Source organism: Rhinolophus sinicus, linkage group LG11 (assembly GCF_036562045.2).
Source record: "Rhinolophus sinicus isolate RSC01 linkage group LG11, ASM3656204v1, whole genome shotgun sequence".
NCBI classification, from domain to species: domain Eukaryota; kingdom Metazoa; phylum Chordata; class Mammalia; order Chiroptera; family Rhinolophidae; genus Rhinolophus; species Rhinolophus sinicus.
In genome coordinates this window covers 5,379,627-5,398,434 of record NC_133760.1, presented here as the reverse complement: position 1 = coordinate 5,398,434, position 18,808 = coordinate 5,379,627, and the positions used below count along the sequence as shown (strand labels likewise).

General features: G+C 45.0%; 1 protein-coding gene across 4 annotated transcripts in view; it reads left to right on the top strand.

The window, feature by feature from the left end:
• The first annotated feature begins 16,914 nt into the window (after positions 1-16,914).
• Positions 16,915-18,808, top strand: part of MYH14 (myosin heavy chain 14) — a 91,727-nt gene continuing 89,833 nt past the window's right edge. For all 4 annotated transcript variants that reach the window (XM_074315444.1, XM_074315443.1, XM_074315441.1 and 1 more), the window contains exon 1: positions 16,915-17,049. In XM_074315444.1, coding sequence (XP_074171545.1) covers positions 16,966-17,049 — 84 coding nt within the window. In that variant the 5' untranslated portion in view covers positions 16,915-16,965. The remainder of the gene's footprint in view (positions 17,050-18,808) is intronic.

The window sequence follows — 18,808 nt, the reverse complement described above, 5'->3', positions numbered from 1 at the left end:
ACTGCTCTTAAGGACTCTGTCCACAGTTGTATGTTGAAATGATAATGTTTTGGATATACTGAGTTAAGTAAAATAATTTATTATAATTAATATCATCTTTTTCTTTCTATTTTTTTAACGTGGCTAGCAGAAAGTTTGAAATTAAATGTGGGGCTCGCAGTATATTTCAACTGGATATTGCTGATGTAGCACATAGATGATGCCCAAGACCATTCAAATTAATTAGATGTGATTAAATTATCTGGGGATTAATTGTTGGGGAAAAGAATCACTCAAGGTGTAATGGGGCGATTAGACCACAAGAGGGCGCGCACAACCGAGTGAAATTCGCTCTCTCCCACCTGAGTCTCACCCTTGGCTTCCTGCTGCCTCACCTACCTTTCCCAGAATTAACCATTTAGGGTAGTAGCGGATGCGGTGCCCTAATAAGGAGTTGTCAGAATGGGATGGAAAAGAAAGGTGGGTAAACAAAGGCTGCAAATTCCTCAGCTTCTAAGCACCAAAGCCCCAGGTCCAGTGTGGGGAAGGAAGAATCAGGAAGCAGAACTGGCTTTATTTCTCTGATGATGCAGCGGCGCTAAAGTGCCATTTAGTAAAACTCAGTTAAATAAGTACCTGCAGATTTCACTGCCTGCAATTCCCCTCTCTTTGATGAAGAGGCTGAAGAAGTTCTCACCCTGGTCCCCCAGCGGCAAAGATGTTCATCACAGTGTTGTTTAGAGTGGTGTGTGTGTGGGGGCTTGGCGTATCCAGGGCAACCTGGTGTCTATCACTAGGGAGGAGGAGGTGTCGGTGGGTGTCTAGGGCAAGGATTCTGCAGCTGTGGGAAGTCGCAGACCAGGCTGCACACCCAGCAACAAGAATGGATCTGGATGAAAAAAGTAAGAAACAGACTGAGACCAACAACCCAATACCGTTGACATAAATTTGAAATTCTTACCTCCCAAATAAAAATATACAATGTGTAAGAACACGTACGAACAAAAACATGTACAATAAACATGATGGCAGGGAAGGAAAAAAGAGTAGGTGGTGAGGGCAAAATGGAGTAAATGAGTAAGAAATAAAAGTAACACCGGCTTTGGTGTGAACCAGATGGTCAAGGGGACTGCTGGGGTCAGACTGCTTGCGTTTGATTTAATTAATCATTAAGTCCTGTCATTTAATTATTGGGTGAGCTTAGGCAAATTAGGTTATCTCTCTGTGACTCAGTGGCCTCATCCAGAAAGTGGGATCACAAGATTCCCCACATTACAGTGTTGTCCTAAGGATTAAATAATGTAAAAACGTTTAAAGAGCTTAGAACAGTACACAGAAAGTGCTATTTAAATGCTGGCTATTTTGTAAGGTTTACGAACTGAAGATTATGATTTATTTAATTTTCTGCACCTAAGATTATTAAAAAGGGAAAGGAAAAGGAAAAGGGAGGCCTACTAATCTTGGGAGGGGAGAGAGAGTTAAGAAAGAGAAGAAACAATAGATTTGCATGTGAATGTGGGGCCTTCTGAGTCTGGGGTGGGAAGGGGACATGAAAGGTGTCTGTATGGGCTCGGTTATACTGTTGTAACAGACAGTCCTAATATCTCAGTAGCTTAAAACAACAATCTTATTTTTTGCTTTTGTCATTGCTGGTCAGGACTCTGTCAAAGGGAAAAAAAGAAAACCGAAAATCCACAGTCATTCTTGAATGATTCCACCCATATGTGACACCTGCTTGTTGGCCAAGCTGAGTGACATGGCTACCCACACTTCATGAGAGTGAGGAAGAGTGATCCCTCCTGCAGCCAGAAGGACTGAGAGTGGCATATTTATGAGGAGCTTAAATGACCAGCTTGAAGCTCCCTTTAAGCTTAGGGACCTAAGAACTGAGACAACTTGTCCCTCAAGCCTGGAGCTGGCTCAGAGAGAAGACAAGCCTGTCAGAGAAGTTCCCTCATGTCATCATGGTGGGTCAGTGCAATAGTCTCCTATGGCTGCATAACACAGTAGTCTGAAACACAGAGCCTAAAAACAATAATAAGCATTTGTTATCTCACAGTGTCTGTGGGTCAGCAATTAAGAAGTGGCTTAGCTGTACAGTTCTGGCTCAGAATCTCATGACATCAGAGGGGCTGCAGTCATCCGAAGGCAAGACTGGGGATGGAGAATCTGCTTCCAAGATAGCACACTGGCAAGAAGTACTGGTTCTTGGCAGAAAGCCCCAAGTTGGGACGACCTCATGGCTCAGGCGGTTGGAGCTCCATGCTCCTAACTCCGAAGGCTGCTGGTTCAATTCCCACATGGGCCAGTGGGCTCTCAACCACAAAGTTGCCAGTTCGATTCCTCGAGTCCCACAAGGGATGGTGGGCTCTGCCCCCTGCAACTAAAGATTGAACATGGCACCTTGAGCTGAGCTGCTGCTGAGCTCCCAGATGGCTCAGTTGGTTGGAGCGTGGGCTCTCAACCACAAGGTTGCCAGTTCGATTCCTCGAGTCCCGCAAGGGATGGTGGGCTGCACCCCCTGCAACTAGCAACGGCAACTGGACTTGAAGCTGAATGGCACCCTCCACAACTAAGACTGAAAGGACAACTTGACTTGGAAAAAAGTCCTGGAAGTACACACTGTTCCCCAATAAAGTCCTGTCCCCCTTCCCCAATAAAATGAAAAAAAAAAAAAAAAAAAAAAGAAAGAAAGCCCCAAGTCCTTGCTATATAGGTCTCTTCACAGGTTTGTCAAGGTCTGCAAGATACAGAGGCTAACATTCCAGGAGAAAGCCAGGAGGAAGGAGTCGGTGTCTTGTGACCTAGCCTCAGAAGTCATACGCTGTGACTTCCACCAATTTGTTAGGAGCAAGCCATCGAGTCTGGCTCACATTCAATGGAAGGGAGAATTAGTTTCTACCTTTTGAAGGGAGGAGGGTCAAAGAATTTGTGGATGTATTCTAAAACCATCCGTGGTAGCCATATGGTGGAATGGTAGGGTGTGTGTTTGGCTATGAGAAGGCTCCATAAATGTCCTATTGTCTCAGGGGCATTATGGGAAATGTGGTGGAGACTGCCAGTTATCACCAAAATCTGGTCTCCCCTTTGAGCATGTACTCAGTTCCACACACTATTCTAAGTTCTCATATGTGTTAATTCAAGTTATTCTCACAACTCCATGAGGTAATAAAACAACACGTACCATTTATTGAGCCCTTATTACATGTCCTAAGTGCTTTATATGTATCAACGCATTTACTCTCACAAGAACTCAATGAGACAGGTACTGTTTTGACCCCCAGTGATAAATGGGGAAACTGTGGACCAGAGAAGTTAAATAACTATTCCAAGGTGGCACAGCTGTTAGTCAGGGAGCTGGGATCTGAACCCAGGCAGTCCGGTTGCAGGGTCCATGCTCTTGACTATTACACTACGTTATAAAGAAAAGTCACTGTATTTAATGCACGCATTGTGACTGTAAAAAGTTGTGTCTGTTGCCGGAATATTTTCAGAGAGTTCATTGTGCTCCATAAACCTTGTAAAGTAATTGACATAGAATAGTATATTGCCTGAATGAAGGCATGCCTTAGCACAGTTCATCGGTGTACCATTTTTTACATCCCCATTTGACAGATGTGGAAATTGAGGCTTAGCAGGGTCAAGCCATTAACTCTGGGTTGCATAGGTAGAGACAGAAGCAGGCGTAGGGCTAGGCAGCCAAGATAAGGTCACGCCAGGCGGCCTGCAGGGCGACACTAATAGCCCCTTTTGGTGCTGGTGTGAAGCAAGAGGGCAGAATGCCAGGGAAACCATTGGAGAGATTTGGCTTTGAGCCCAGAGGAGGAGAAGTGAGAGAAGGTGGCTCCAGCGTTGGGTGGGGGCGAGGGAGGTGCTGTTTTCTCACAGTCCACTGCCAGTGCCCAGCCCCCTCTCCAGGCCACACTGAATGGTTGCAGAAAGAGTGGCCCGTCCTCGTGCGCTGTTGTGGGAGGATACATCGGGACAACCTCTTTGGAAAACTCACCGCAGGATCCACAAGAGTTGGCTGCCTCCTCAGTGTGTACCCAGGAGAAGTGGGTGCACACGTCCGCCAGGGGTCACCAACACCAGCACCCACAGCCACGCTGTTTGTAATAAGCCCACGTTGGAAACAACCCAGTGTCCACCAACGGGAGACTCGTTACATAAACTCACTTTGTTGTTCTATTTTTGTTGTTGCTTGTTTTTTAGATTAGTAAAGGCTCATTGCTGCTTTCCTGTACCTTTATTCAAAGCTAATAAGTGCTTTTCTTAGTTTTCTAGTAGCTGGGTATAAAAATCATGTGTTTCAGCTTTACAGTTTTAAAAATATTTTAGATATTCTTAAACAATGAACCTTCTTAAAGTCACTGTCTTGCCAGATACCTAACCGGTACCTGGACTGACACTGACCCTCCTCTTCCCGCCCCCTATGGGGACACGCGCTTGGTCTTTGCTTTACCTAACAATGTTCCTTTGGGTCTGTGATGTCCTGTAACCCCTCCCCTGCTAACAGAACTCTGTGTTACTTACCCACTGGCAAGAATACAAGGTTGGACCGTTCAACCACTAGAACTAAAATTTTAAATTGATGTCTTATCACTGCATTGTACACCGTAGCTGAATAATATTATATGTCAACTATAATTTAATATATATATATATAGTCACAGGATATGGAGTACAGCATAGGGAATAGAGTCAATGGAATTGTAATAGATATATACGATCTCAGACAGGCAAGAGATTGGGGGAGGGGAGTTATCACTTTTGAAGGGTGAAATGTCTAACTAGTACATTGTTTTGTACACCTGAAACTAATAAAATTTAAAAAAGAATTTTAATTAACAGTTGCAGACATGTGGAGTGTTTTTACACTGATCTTTTGCTAATGTGATTAGCAGTACGTTTTGCATGTATGACTTAGTAAACTCTTGAATCATTAAAAAAAAACAAAAAGCCACCCACTGTGGCACATTCATCCGATGGACTTCCGCACAGCCCCGGATGAACGCGGTCAAGACGCTCACACCGTCTGGGCTACATCTCTCCCGCGTGATGTTAAGCGAAAGACGCCACAAGCAAACAACAGGGTCGGGTCCTTAGATGATAAATGGATGGAGAACGTAAGGAAAGTGATGATGGGAAAGTGAGGAGGGAGAGATTGATGGAGGGGCTGGCAGGGTTCTGTTTCTTGACCTGGTGGAGACTGAGGGTTTAATTTCCCAGTCATGGTTTAAACTGCAAACTAGAGTTTTAAAAATCAGTTATAGGGGCCGGCCTGGTGGCTCAGGCAGTTAGAACTCCGTGCTCCTAACTCCGAAGGTTGTTGGTTCGATTCCCACATGGGCCAGTGGGCTCTCAACCACAGGGTTGCAGGTTCAACTCCTCAAGTCCCCCAAGGGATGGTGGGCAGCGCCCCCTGCACCTAAAATTGAACACGGCACCTTGAGCTGAGCTGCCCCTGAGTTCCCGGATGGCTCAGTTGGTTGGAGCGCGTCCTCTCAACCACAAGGTTGCGGGTTGGACTCCTGCAAGGGATGGTGGGCTGTGCCCCCTGTAACTCGACCTGGAGCTGAGCTGCGCCCTCCACACTAAGACTGAAAGGACAACAACTTGACTTGGAAAAAAGGCCTGGAAGTACACACTGTTCCCCAATAAAGTCCTGTTCCCCTTCCCCGATAAAATCTTTAAAAAAAAAATCAGTTATATATTTTATCCTAAGAGTAAGGGTAAGTGACATGATCTGATTTACATTTTTTTAAATTGTGGTAAAATATGCACAACATAAAATTTACTACTTTAATGATTTTTAAGAGTACAGTGCAGTGGCATTTAACGATTTTTAAGGGTACAGTGTACAGTGCAAGGGTATATTCACGTGGTTATGCAACCATCACCAGCATCCTCCTCCAGAACTATTTTCATCTTGCAAAACTGAACCGTCCCCATTATACACTAACTCCCCTCAACCTCTGGTGTCCAATATTCTGCTTTCTGTCTCTATGAATTTAACTGCTCTAAGTACCTCCTATAAATGGAATCATGTGGTGTTTGTGTCTCTGTGACAGGCTGATTTCACTTAGCAGAATTTCCTCAGGGCTGATCCATGTTGTAGCACGGGTCGGAATCTCCTTGCTTTTTAAGGCTTTGGAAGGATGGAGCACCTTGTGTTTATCTGCTCATCCTCTGACAGACGGACACTTTAGTTGTTTGCATATACCATTTCCCAGAAAATAAGACCTAGCTGGACAATCAGCTCTAATGCATCTTTTGAAGCAAAAATTAACATAAGACTCGGTCTTATATTATATTAATTATACCAGGTCTTATTTTACTATAAGCCAAGACCGGGTCTTATATTAATTTTTGCTCCAAAAGACACATTAGAGCTGATTGTCCGACTAGGTCTTGTTTTCAGGGAAACACGTAATGTGTTATGCCCTTTTCTGGATGTGTGGTACATTTCACAATATAAAAGCTTTAAAAATAAATAACATGAGGTGTAATTTGCTAAGCATTGTGCGCGCACGCACACACACACACACACACACACACACACACACACACCCTGGCCTGGGCCTGGGTGTCTCCCTGAGGCAGAGGTAGGGCCGTTGATCTGTCTCCTGGGGCACTTCTCCCCTTAGTCTCCCCACACCCACAGGGTGGGGCTCCAAATGCTGTCACACCCACCTGCCGGCTTCCTCTGGACTCAGTCACCTGTCCTGGGGGCACTCCACCATTCTCTACTCAGACCTCAGTTCCCAAGCTGCTTCTTGGGACAGAGTACCCCATGCCCTCAGCAAACCTGGGGCTTCTCTGCAAACAGCTGCCCCCCACCTCCTGTCCCAGCATGCAGCTGGAGTAGCAGGGTGACAACAGGCTGTCTGCCCCCTGCAGTCCCCGCTGTTCTTGCTGTTCCTCAGACTCAGGCCCTCACTCAGCTTTCTCCTCTTTCTGTCTTTCCTTCTCTTTCGGGGACTCTATCCCTCTCTGTGGTCTCAATGTTTCTGTGCCTTTCCTTTGCATGGTTTTCAAGTCAGCAGTTACAAACTGACAACCCAATTAGGAAACAGCAGAAGCACTTGAACAGATATTTTCTCCAAAGATGTACAAATGGCCAATAACCACACGGAAAGATGCTCAATGCCATTCGTCATCAGGGAAACAAACGTAAACCACAATGAGATACTACCTCTCACCCACTGAGAAAGTTATAATAATAAAAAATCAGGTAACAATAAGTGACGGTCAGAATGTGGAGAAACTTGAACCCTCATTCATTGCTACTGGGAATTGTAAAATGGTGTAGCTGCTCTGGAAAGCAGTCTAGAAATTCCTCAAAAAGTTTAATATCAAGTTACCCTATGACCCAGAAATTTCATTCCTTGGTAAATATCCAAAAGAATTGAAAGCATGTGTCCGCCCAACACACATGTACACGAATGTTCAGAGCAGCACTATTCAGTGTAGCCAAAGGGTGAAAATAACACAAATGCGCACCAACTGATGTACGGATAAATCAGATGCAGTCTATTCATGCAATGGAGTATTACTCAACCATAAAAAGGAATGAAGCACCGATACACGCTACCATAGGGGTGAACCTTGAAAACATATGCTGAGCAAAAGAAGCCAGACGCAAAAGACCACGTGTCGTCGGATTCCATTTATAGGAAATGTCCAGAATAGACATCCTTAGAGACAGAAGGCCGATTAGTGGCTGCCAGGGGCTGAGGGTATTGGGAAGTGACTGCTAAGGGTGCAGGGTTTCTTTTCAGGGTGATGGAACTGTCCTGGAATTAGAGAGTGATACTGATCACATGACTTTGTGAACGTACTAAAAATCACTGCAGGTTAAAAAAGGTAAAATAAACAAACAAAAAGCCTGAGCTGTAGAGTCAGATTCCCAGCTTGGCGCCTCGTGATCTGTGTGACTGGGGCACAGCTCCCTCGCTGAGCCTCAGTGTTCTCATCTGTGTAATGAGGACGGATTTGTAACATTACAATACTTTTGCTGTCAGGGGAAAATGGGAGGCTGAATTCAAAGTCCTTGGCACACTGACATTGTCCCATAAACGTGAGCTGGGAGCAGCAGGAGAGGAATCCCATTTGATCCACTAGAAATTCTAATTGGTGAAGAAGACTCAGTCCCCATCCTCCCCCGCCCATGGCCCCAGCTTCCTCCCTGGCCTCCCTGCCTCCAGTCTCCCCACTTCGGTTCATTTCCTCCAGGTCCCAGAGCTGATCCAGCACCCCTCCTTTGCTCAAAGCCCTGCCACGCCTCCCTAGTGCCCCAATACAGAGGCCAGCCTGGCATTGGAGATACCTGGCCACACTCTCCCTTCACACTTTGCGTCATCTATCACCTTTGCTGTATAGACTCAAGCACTCTGCATAGCCTGACTCATACCTCCGTACCCTTAGCCTTGCACCTGCAATACCCTCCCCTTTCTCTCCTTCCCCACATTCCCCGTGAACTCACTCAATGTTATGCCAAAGTCACCGCCTGGCACACACCCTTTGACCCAGCCACTCCAAGTCTAGGAATTTAGCCTTCAGATAACACCCATACAAAGAAATAAGCATAAGGATAGTCACCACAGCACTCATCATGGCAGGGGGAAATAACCTAGATGTTTATTAGGAGGAGACTGTCAGATAAACCCCAGGAGGGGGCTGTTAGATAAACGAATGTGATAGATGCCCATGACTACAGACGGAACTCTGTCCAAGATGTGCAAAACCTAATGTACTCTGTGCTTTGTCCCTCCCTCTCTCGCTGTGTGACCTTGGGAAAATTACCTCACCTCTCTGAACCTCCATTTCCTCATCTATAAAACAGGGTATTCATAATCTCAAAGGTTACGGTGAAGATTAAACAACAAAACAGGTGAGGGAAAACCATCTCTATAGCATATAGTAAGCATTCAGAAAATGTTGACTTTTAATATTAGGGCAGAAGTTGGCAAACTTTTTCTGTAAAGGGCCAGATAGTAAATATTTTTGGCTATGGTCTGTGTTGCAATCATTCAGCTCTGTTGTTGTAGCAGAAAGCAGTCACCGAAAGTGCATCAATGAATGGACACAGCTGTGTTCCAATAAAACTTTATTTAATAAACCAGACAGCTGGAAAAAAAAAACCAGACAGCTGGCTCATGGGCCATAGTTTGCCAACCTCTCTATTAGAATTGAGAAAGAGGCAACTATTTATTTTCATAGGCTTTGTATGCCTCACCAACCTCTGAACTCTTCTCCTTTACAGCCCTTATTAGACTGCATTGTGGTATCGGTTTCGTCTTCTCTTTAGGGCTCCAGCCCTTCCCACCCCAGACCTTAAACTCTCCCATGGCAGGAGCCTTATCTATCTGGGTCTTCAGAACCCAGCCTCCATCCCTATTCTAGGAGCACAGCAGAAATAGTTGTTAAATTCATTCATTCATTCATTCACTCACTCATTCATTCATTCATGGAGATAGCATATGCACCAACTGTATGCCAGGCACTGTTCTAGACACTGAGGCCAACAGTGACCAACACAGACACAGACTCCTGAAGCTTATGCTCAAAGTGGGGAGATAGATCCTTAATAAAAGAAACACAAAATATATACCCTATTACATGGTCTAATGCACCAAAGAGAAGTAAATAAAGCAGGAAAGGAAGATGAGAGGTGAAGGGGTGCTGCTAATTTTCATGACTCTGCCAGGGGAGGTGTCACTGAGAAGGTAAAGTCTGGAAGGAGATGAAGGAGTGAGTCACAAGGCTATCTCAGAGAAGAGCTTTCTGGGCAAAGGGAACAGCAAGTGCAAAGGTCCTGGGGTGGGAAGGTGCCTAGCATTTTCAAGGAATAAAACCAGTGTGACAGCAACTTAGTGAATGAGGGACAGGATCAGAGGGCTGATGGAGTGGCTCGTTCAGGCTTTATAGGCCGTATGTGAGCACTTTACTTTAACTCTGTGTGGGGTGGGAGCCTGGGAAGATGCTTGGGCTGCCATAACAAAATACCACAGACTGGGCAGCTTAAGCAACAGGAATTTATTTCTCACAGTCTAGAGGCTGGGAAGTCCAAGACCAAGGTGCCAGTAGATTTGTTCCCCAGTGAGAGCTTTCTTCCTGGCTTACAGACGGTGGTTTCCCCCTCTGTCCTATGGTGGAGAGAGTGTGAGTTCTGGTCTCTCTTCCTCTTCATATAGGGGCACTGATTCCATCATGGGGGTCCCAACCTCATGACCTAATTACCTCCAAAGACTCCATCTCAATACCATCATAATGAGGGTTAAGGCTTCAATAGATTCGTTTTGGGGGGGACACAAACATTCAGTCCACATGGGGAGAGTTTGGGCAGAGGAGGGATGAGACGGTGATTGAGGTTTTAACAGGCTCCTCTGGCTGTCAGGTGGGGAACAGGCTGTGGATGGAAGCAGAGAGCCCAGCGAGAAGGCAGGTGATGGTGGGCCGGCCCAGGGTGGTGGCAGATGGGGTAACGAGAGGTGGTGGAATCTGGAGCATGTTTTGAAGGTGGAGAGTATGGAAAGTCCAAGATCAGGTATCAGCATGGTCGGGTAAGGGCCCTCTTCCAGATCACGGGCTTCTGGCTGTGCCCACACGTGGCGGAAGGGGTGATGGAGCTCTGTGGGGCCTCTCTTATAAGGTCGCTGTTCCCAATCACAAGGCCCACACCCTCATGACTTGATCACCTCCCAAAGGCCTCACCTCCTAACACCCTTACCTTGGGGGTTAGGATTTCAACATTTGAATTTGTGGGGGGACACAAATATCCAGATCATAGCAACAACCCAGAGCGTCTGCAGACATTGCAAGTGTCCCCTGAATGACACAATTGCTCCCTGTCGAGAATCACTGATCTAATGTGATTAGAAAAATCTGACAACCCCTGTATTAGAATGTTCTTAGCAGCCCTATTGTAATAAATCCAAGCTGGAAGCTACACAAATACCCATTCACAGTTGGATGAATAAATAGTGTTATATTTGTACATTGGAATGTCATCCAGAAGGGGCTCACAAACTTTTTCTGTTGGGACAAATAGCAAATATTTTCGGCTTTCTGGGCCATACGTTCTCTGCTGCAGCCCTTGTAGCATGCAAACAGCGATTGACAACAGCAAATGAATGGTGTGGCTACGTCCCAATGAAACTTTATTTATACAGACAGGCAGCAGGCAGGTTCTGGACCCAGGCTGTAGTTTGCAACCCTCACCATGCAAGATGAGAATACACAACCCATGACAGAACCATGCAGATACGTTATGTAAGAGTGGGAAGGACTAGTCTATGGTGTTAGAAGTGAAGATAGTGGTGCCTCTCGGGGGAAGGGGCACAAGGAGGATTGGGGGAGGGGCTGTGGTATTCTGCATTTTAAATCTGGCTTCATAAACAAGCTCACTGTGTGATAATTCACTGAGCTGTACACTTAGGATGGGAGCCCCTCTTTTATGTTCATGTTGTTTTAAATAAGGTTGGCAGAAGTGTTGGCTGTGACAGTTTGAGACCTGGCACAGCAGCTGGCATGCACCAGAGGCCCCCAACCTCTGGCTGGCAGAGGAATCTGATGGCTTCCTAGCCTCACAGCTGTTGGGGCTTCTCAGAGCTGCTGACAGAGTGAATTCGACACGGCGGAAAAATTCTCAGGTTCTTAGAAGAACCACGCCTCCGTGATTCTACTCCCTCTTAATCTCACCAGTTTCAAACCAGGAAACGAGCAGGAAAAAAACAAATTAGACACCTGTGAGATGCCAAGGGAAATGTAATAAATGCCAGGCGATGAAATTCACATTCGTTACTCATAGGAGAGCACTGTCAACGCCTCTCCTTCAGGCTATGACTCAAGTGTCTCCTCCACAGAGAGACCTTCCCAGGCCACCTGATCTGAGGGAGCAGCCACTCACCCCACCACTTCCTGTCCCCCTTCTCTGCTTTGTGCTTTCCCTTAGTTTGTGTTAGGGGTTAAATTGTGCGCCCCTCAAAAGGACATGTTAAAGTCCTAACTCCCAGGACCTCAGAATGTGACCTTACTTGGAAATAGGGTCATTGCAGATGGAATTAGTTAGGATGAGGTCATACGGGAGCAGGGTGGGTCCCTAATCCAACAGGATTGGTGCCCTCACAAAAAGAACACCATGTGAGGAGATGCAGAGGGCCACGGGACTCCAAAGGCAGAGACTGTGGTAATGCAGCTGCCAGCCAAGCGACACCAAACATTGCCGGCCACTCTCGGAGGCTCGGAAGAGCCTCAGAAGATTCTCTCCTACGGGTCTCAGACTGAGCGTGGCCCTGTTGACACCTTCATCTCAGGCTTCTGGCCTCTAGAACTGTGAGATAATACATTTCTGTCTTCTTGAGCCCGTTTCTACCTTGGCCAAATTGAGAAGTACTGGCATTTATTTTGCAGACTGGCCTTTGGTTTTGATTTGTTTTCTTAATGCTTGCATGCAGTTAGGCATTTTGGACAGAAACACCACGGAAGTGATGCCAGTTCTTCTCAGAGCATGACACCATGACGTCACGAGGTCTCATTACTGAGCATATTAGCTTCGACAACTTGCTTAGGACACTGTCTTCCTAGGGCTTCTCTGTAAACTTACTATTTTTTATACAGGGTTCATTTGATGTTAACTATTATGTATCAGTTTTTTCAACACACATTTATTGAGCATGTACTATGTGCCAAGCCCTGTCCAAGATGCTGTAGCGACTAAGATGAGCGACACTTTTCCCCACTGGGAGGTCACAGCCTCATAAGGAAGGTTGATAGATGGCCAGAAATCCGCAATAGCCCAGTTGGTGACCAGTCTCACAGGATACTGCAGGGGCTCAGAGGGTGTGTAGTGGTCTATCTGAGGGAGTCAGAGAAGTCTTCCTGGAACAGGGAATATTTGAGTTGGGTGTTGAGAGATGAGTAGGAGTTCACCAAGGAGAGACAGAGGAAGGAATTCTGGGCAAAAGGAACTGTGTTTATGCAGAGTTTAAAGAGAGCAGTTCCAATGACAAATTGAAGGGCTGGGATATTGTCCTAAAAGCACGGCAAGGGCTGTGAACAGGGGATAGACAGAATCAGCTCTGGGTATAAAAAGATCTTCTGGGGCCATAGGGGGAACAGACCAGAGAGGAGAACCTGGAGGTTTGGGAAGAGACTGGGATGAGGGTCCAGGTGGGAGAGGATGAGGCTTAACGGAGGTTGTAGCTATGGGGATGGAGAGAAGGGCTTGGGGCAGAGACAGGGATCTGGAGGACCCACCTGTGGGGGACAGGCAAGGACGAACGAGGCAGTGACAATGGTGTTTCTGTTGGATAACCTTGATAACTGGACATACCAAGTGGCCATTTACTAAGAGGGAAGATACATGTATTGGAGCAGGTTTGGCAGGCAAGACAATGAGCCCTGTTTCAGCATGTGCTTGGCACGTTTTGGAGAGATTTCCTTCCAAGATGGTTGGCCCCAAGAGATGTGTGGAGTTTAAAGATGTAATCCTTTTGCTATTTGGAAAAGAAAGTGTTTGGTTAAAGTATCTTTCTCTCTTGCTCTTCCTATTTCTCTGGGAATAAACAGATGGAGATAATGTAGAAAAAAAAGTACCTGGCATTCAGTAAATACTCATTAGATGGTAGTTATGTGTGTGTGTTTTTTAATGTAATGAGTACTTACTAAGTGCCAGACAATTATTACTATGGTTCACAGTTTTTTCTCATTCTCACCTCTCCTTTATTTCTTCCTTTCCTCACCCCCAGTGGGAAGGCAGTTGTCTGGCACAATAACACATCTGTGCAATTAGCTTCCATCCAGTTGGAAAAACAGTCACTACTGCAAGAGTCGGGTTGGTTTCCCTGTAGCTACTTCTAGAACTTTCCACAATGATGGAAGTGTTATCTATCTGTGCTGCTGAACTGGTAGCCACCAACCTTGTGTGACTATAGAACACTTGAAATATGGCTAGCAAGACTGAGGAACTGAATTCTCAATTTAATTTAATTTTAATTCATTTAAACTTATAGACCCATGTGCCACTGGCAACCATGCTGGGCAGTGTGGTCCTAAAACTAAGCTTGCTCCCCAGGAAATATAAAAATTTATTGCCTTTTCCCCAAAGGCACAAAGTCTCAAGGGCTGTTGAGGTGGCAGGGGAGGGGGAGAGAAGAATAATAAAAGGGACAAATTGGGAATCTTCTATGTGTGTGATGGGAGTATGAACTGAATTAGTTAAATAAAAAAGGCACACATCCTTCCTGGAACTCAGTAATAAAAAGACAAACAGCCCAATTCAAATATGGGCCAAAGATCTGAACAGACACTGCACGAAGGAGAACATACAAATGGCCAATAAGCACATGAAAAATAAAACGCTTAACATCATTAGTCATCAGGAAAGTGCAAACTGAAACACTCACACACCACAATGGCGAATATTAAAATGACTGGCAGTGTTACATGTTGACGAGGATGTGGAGTGACCAGAGCTGCTGATGGGAATGTAAAAGGCAGGCAGAGTGATATCCCCCAAAGATGACCATGTCCTAATTCCCCCACAGAACCTGTAACTATGACCTTACATGGCAAAAGGAACTTTGTGGATGTGATTAGATTAGGGATCTTGAGTTGGGGAGACGATCCTGGATTATCTGGTGGGTCCTAAATGTCATCAGAAGGGTCCTTATATGAGGGAGGCAGGAGGGTCAAAGTCAGAGGAGATGTGACAAGGAAGCAGAGGTTGGAATGATGAGGTCACAAGCCAAGGAATGAGAAGCCATGAGAAGAAGAAAAAGGGATTGAAGCTAATTCTCCTTTAGCGTCTCCAGAAGGAACTCAGTTCTGCTGACACCTTGATTTTAGTCCTGTAACATCCATTTCGTATATCTGACCCCCAGAATTATGAGGTGATAAATTTGTGCTGTTCTAAGGCACTAAGATTGTGGCAATCTGTTACAGCAGCAATAGAAAACTAACACAGCCACCTTGGGCAAAGGTCTGGCATTTTCTTATAAATTAAACTTACACCTATTCTCTGACTAAGAAATTCCACTCTTAGCTATTTACTCAAGAGAAATAAAAACGCGTGCCCATTTGAAAAACTGGTACAAGAATATTGATTGATAGCAACTTTATTTATGATAGTTCCAAACTGGAAATATGTCAGGTATCCATCAGCAGGAGAATGGATAAACAAATGGCTACATCCATACAATGGGGTACCACACAGCAATAGAAAGGGACAAAATATTGATTCATATATAACAACATATCAAAAACATTACAGAGAGTAAAGGAAACCAGACACAATAGATCACTTACTCTAGGATTCTATTAATAAAAAGGACTAGAACAGACAAAATGAATCTATGGTGATAAAAATCAGAACAGTAGTTGCCTGGGGTGGGGTTGAGGGGGTGGGTGGAGGTGGAGAGAGAGCATAATGTAACTTTCTGGGGTATAGAAATGCTCTCTATTTTTTTTATACTTGTTAAAACTCATTGAATGATAGGAATTGTGCATTTCACTGCATTAAAATTTCACCTCAAAAAGGGAACCATAAACAGATAAGGAACTCTACGTAATAATGTGCTTGATGAAGTGTTTAGGACTGAAGTATATTGATGTTTGCAAATTATTCTAATGAGTGGGTAGACTGCAGGGTTTCTCAGCTTTGATGCTGCTGACATTTGGGGCCACATAATTCTTTGTTGTGGGGCCGTCCTGTGTAAGGGGAGATGTTGATAGCATCTCTCCCACACATATTGGTTGTGACAATAAAAAAAAAAAGTCAACTTCCAGACATTGCCAAATGTCCCCTGGAGGGCAAATTTGTCCCTGGTTCAGAATCAATGAGATAGAGGAAAGGATAAATGAATACATATGTAATAAAGCAAACACAGCAAAATGGTAACAATGGTAGAATCTAACCAGTGGCTACTGTGTGGTCATCACACATTTTTTCAACCTTTCTATATACTTGAAATGTTTCAATGAAATATTAGGGAATAATGCACAAGTTCTAAGATCCAGCAGTACCATTTCCTAGTGTCTGTCCTAGGGAATAGCAATTGGCCCGTGCTTACAAGAAGGTATATATCAGAACATTTATTCCCCACCCCCCATTTCCTTGTTTATGACAGCAAAACACTGGAAACAATCTAAACTGCCCATCAACCCCGTGAACTGTGGATTATTTAGAACAAACTATAGTGCATTCATGGTATGGAATTCTGTGCAGATGTTTTTGGGTTTGTTTTGAATGAGAAAGACATGCATGTATAGCTCAGAGCAACCTTTGGGACATACTGCATGCAGAGCTCCCGGAGACCTAGGTAACGGGAACTGCAAAGGGGATGAGGGAATTTCAGGGGGGATGGATCTGTCCTCTATTTTGATTGCAGTGGTGGTTACACAGCTGTGAACTTGTGCAGTAGAAAGGGTGAATTCTACCTTATATAGAAAGATGATCTATTCTGTAATTATACATTTGTATGTGAATGATACCTTAATGAACCTGGCTTTTACAAAATCTATTCTGAGTAGGAATCTGTAGGTTTTATCAGAGGCAGAAGAGATCCATAACAAAGGCAGGAACCATCTGGTGCGGGAAGGCAGGCTCACGAGGGTTAGGCATGGGTGTTGCCTGGGCACATTTGTATCACCTGCCGAGGTGCAAATGGAAGGAGAAGGAAGGACATTTCAAAGACAGGGTCCTGCCAGGGCTCAGGCTGAAGCTCAGAGGTGGGTCCTGGGACAGGTGTGTCAACCAGGGGGCTGGAATACAGGGAACCTCCAGGGGAGTGATGGGGAGGAGGCAGGACAGGGTGAAACCAGATGGGGACTCTCGCACATACGGTTTCTACTCTGTCACCAGGCTATTATCATATACAGCCGGCCATATATTCGTTAATTATACACCTGCCTTATCTGTCCTCCCAGCTTGCATTCTATTCAGATGGGTAGTCAGTTCTGGAAGCCCAAGGGACACTGGCCACTATGCTGGGCTCTGAGAAACCCGAGGTGAAGCGACCCTGGTCCCTGCCGTTGAGGAGGTCCCAGATCAGCGGAGGAGACCAACAGGTGAGCAAGCAGTGCCCACACCTTGGGAAGAGGCTATGGAGGGGCCACAGCCGCTGACAGAGCTCCTTACTAGAAATCATGGAAGACTTCCTAAAGGAGGAGGCATTGGGGGGAGGCTTTTCCCAATGTCCTGAGGCCACTCTAAAAAATAATCATAATAGTCATAGCTGCCAATATTTATTGAGTGTTTACAGTGTGCCAAAAATCACTGCACTAGGCCTACAGAAATCAAGTAACTTATTTAAGTTAACCCTCCAATAACTCTATATGGTACTTTGATCATTACCCCCTTCCACAGATTAAGAAAATTGAGGCACAGACTCTGTTCCCCATCCCCAAATCACTCCTGCTCTGGTTGGGGAGACCATTACAGACACAGTCTTAGTCCAGTGAACTTGTGCTTTAACGGTGTTAGCAGAAGGCATGGTGGGAACTGAGTGGAGGGCATGACAGAATCTGGCTGGGGAAGGAGTGAAGGGTGGGGGAAGACCTCCAAGAAGAGACAGCCCCCTAAGATGGATCCTTTGGCTGGGCGTGGAGTTAGGCGCAGAGAGTCACATCGTAGTTTCAGTTCTTATCTCTCTATCATTTGTCTATACCCTATTTTGCTTTCTTTTTTTCTTTTTTCCCTTTAATTCTCTTGCCCACCCCGTTCCCTGCCCAGCACCCCATGGACAAACCCAACACATTTAACATTCATATATCCTTGGGTAGCTGTAAACACACGCACACCAGACAGTGTTGCTTTGCATATCTCCATTTTTTCTAAATTGATACAAAAGATATAAATTATATCTTTTTAATTGTGCTATAGACCGGTTTTGTTTCTTATATTTTCCACTCAACATTATGTTTTTAGGATCGCTCCATATCACATGTATAACTCTGACTTCTTGCTTCTAGAACACCATGGGGGAATCCACTCTCTTTTACTTACCCAATCCCCAAGTAACAGACCCCATGGTGTTCTCCATGTCTCCACTCCCACCCAATGCTGGCGTGGGCATCTTTAGATATGTCCTTGTATGCCACCTGTGTCACCCTTTCCTGTGGGTTCCTACTTGGAAATGGGATTGCTGGGAAACAGGATACGTGTGTAGTTAATGTCACAAAATTCTATCCAATTATCTAAGGTGGATCTGATGAGGTGCTATCAGCATTTTACCAGGCAGAGAAGGGTGAAGAAGGGAACAGTCAGCCCAAGGAGCTGAGAACGTCCATGGTGCATCCTGGGGGCAGGAAATTATGGATGAACCTCCTCCCCCTGTGGTGGAACCTTTCACAGAACAGCCATGTATTAAATACTTGACCGGATTACTTTCTTTTTCCTTTTCTTTCCTAAAAAGGAAACTAGTATTGTTGTGGGTGGCACTTTAGCAATACCTATTAATATCTTAACTGCATTATACTCTGACCCAGCAATATCTCTACGTACACATAGGGAAGTAGGAAGAAGGATGTTCACTGAGTTATCGTGTGCAAAGGTGAAAAATGGGAAACCACAGAAAGCACCATCAATAGGAAAGACGTCCAAGGGACTATAGACTGTGACTATGGAATACCATGCAGGTGTGAAAAAGATTAAGGTGAATTTAAATGTTGGGGCATGGAAAGTTCCCCAAAGCATATTGCTTAGTAAAAATAGTAAGCCACAGTGTAATATATCAAATATTATCCTACTTCCTAAACATGAGATCACAGGGTATATTTCTCAGTTACTTATCCATATATATAAATCAGAGGTTAACAAACGTCCTAT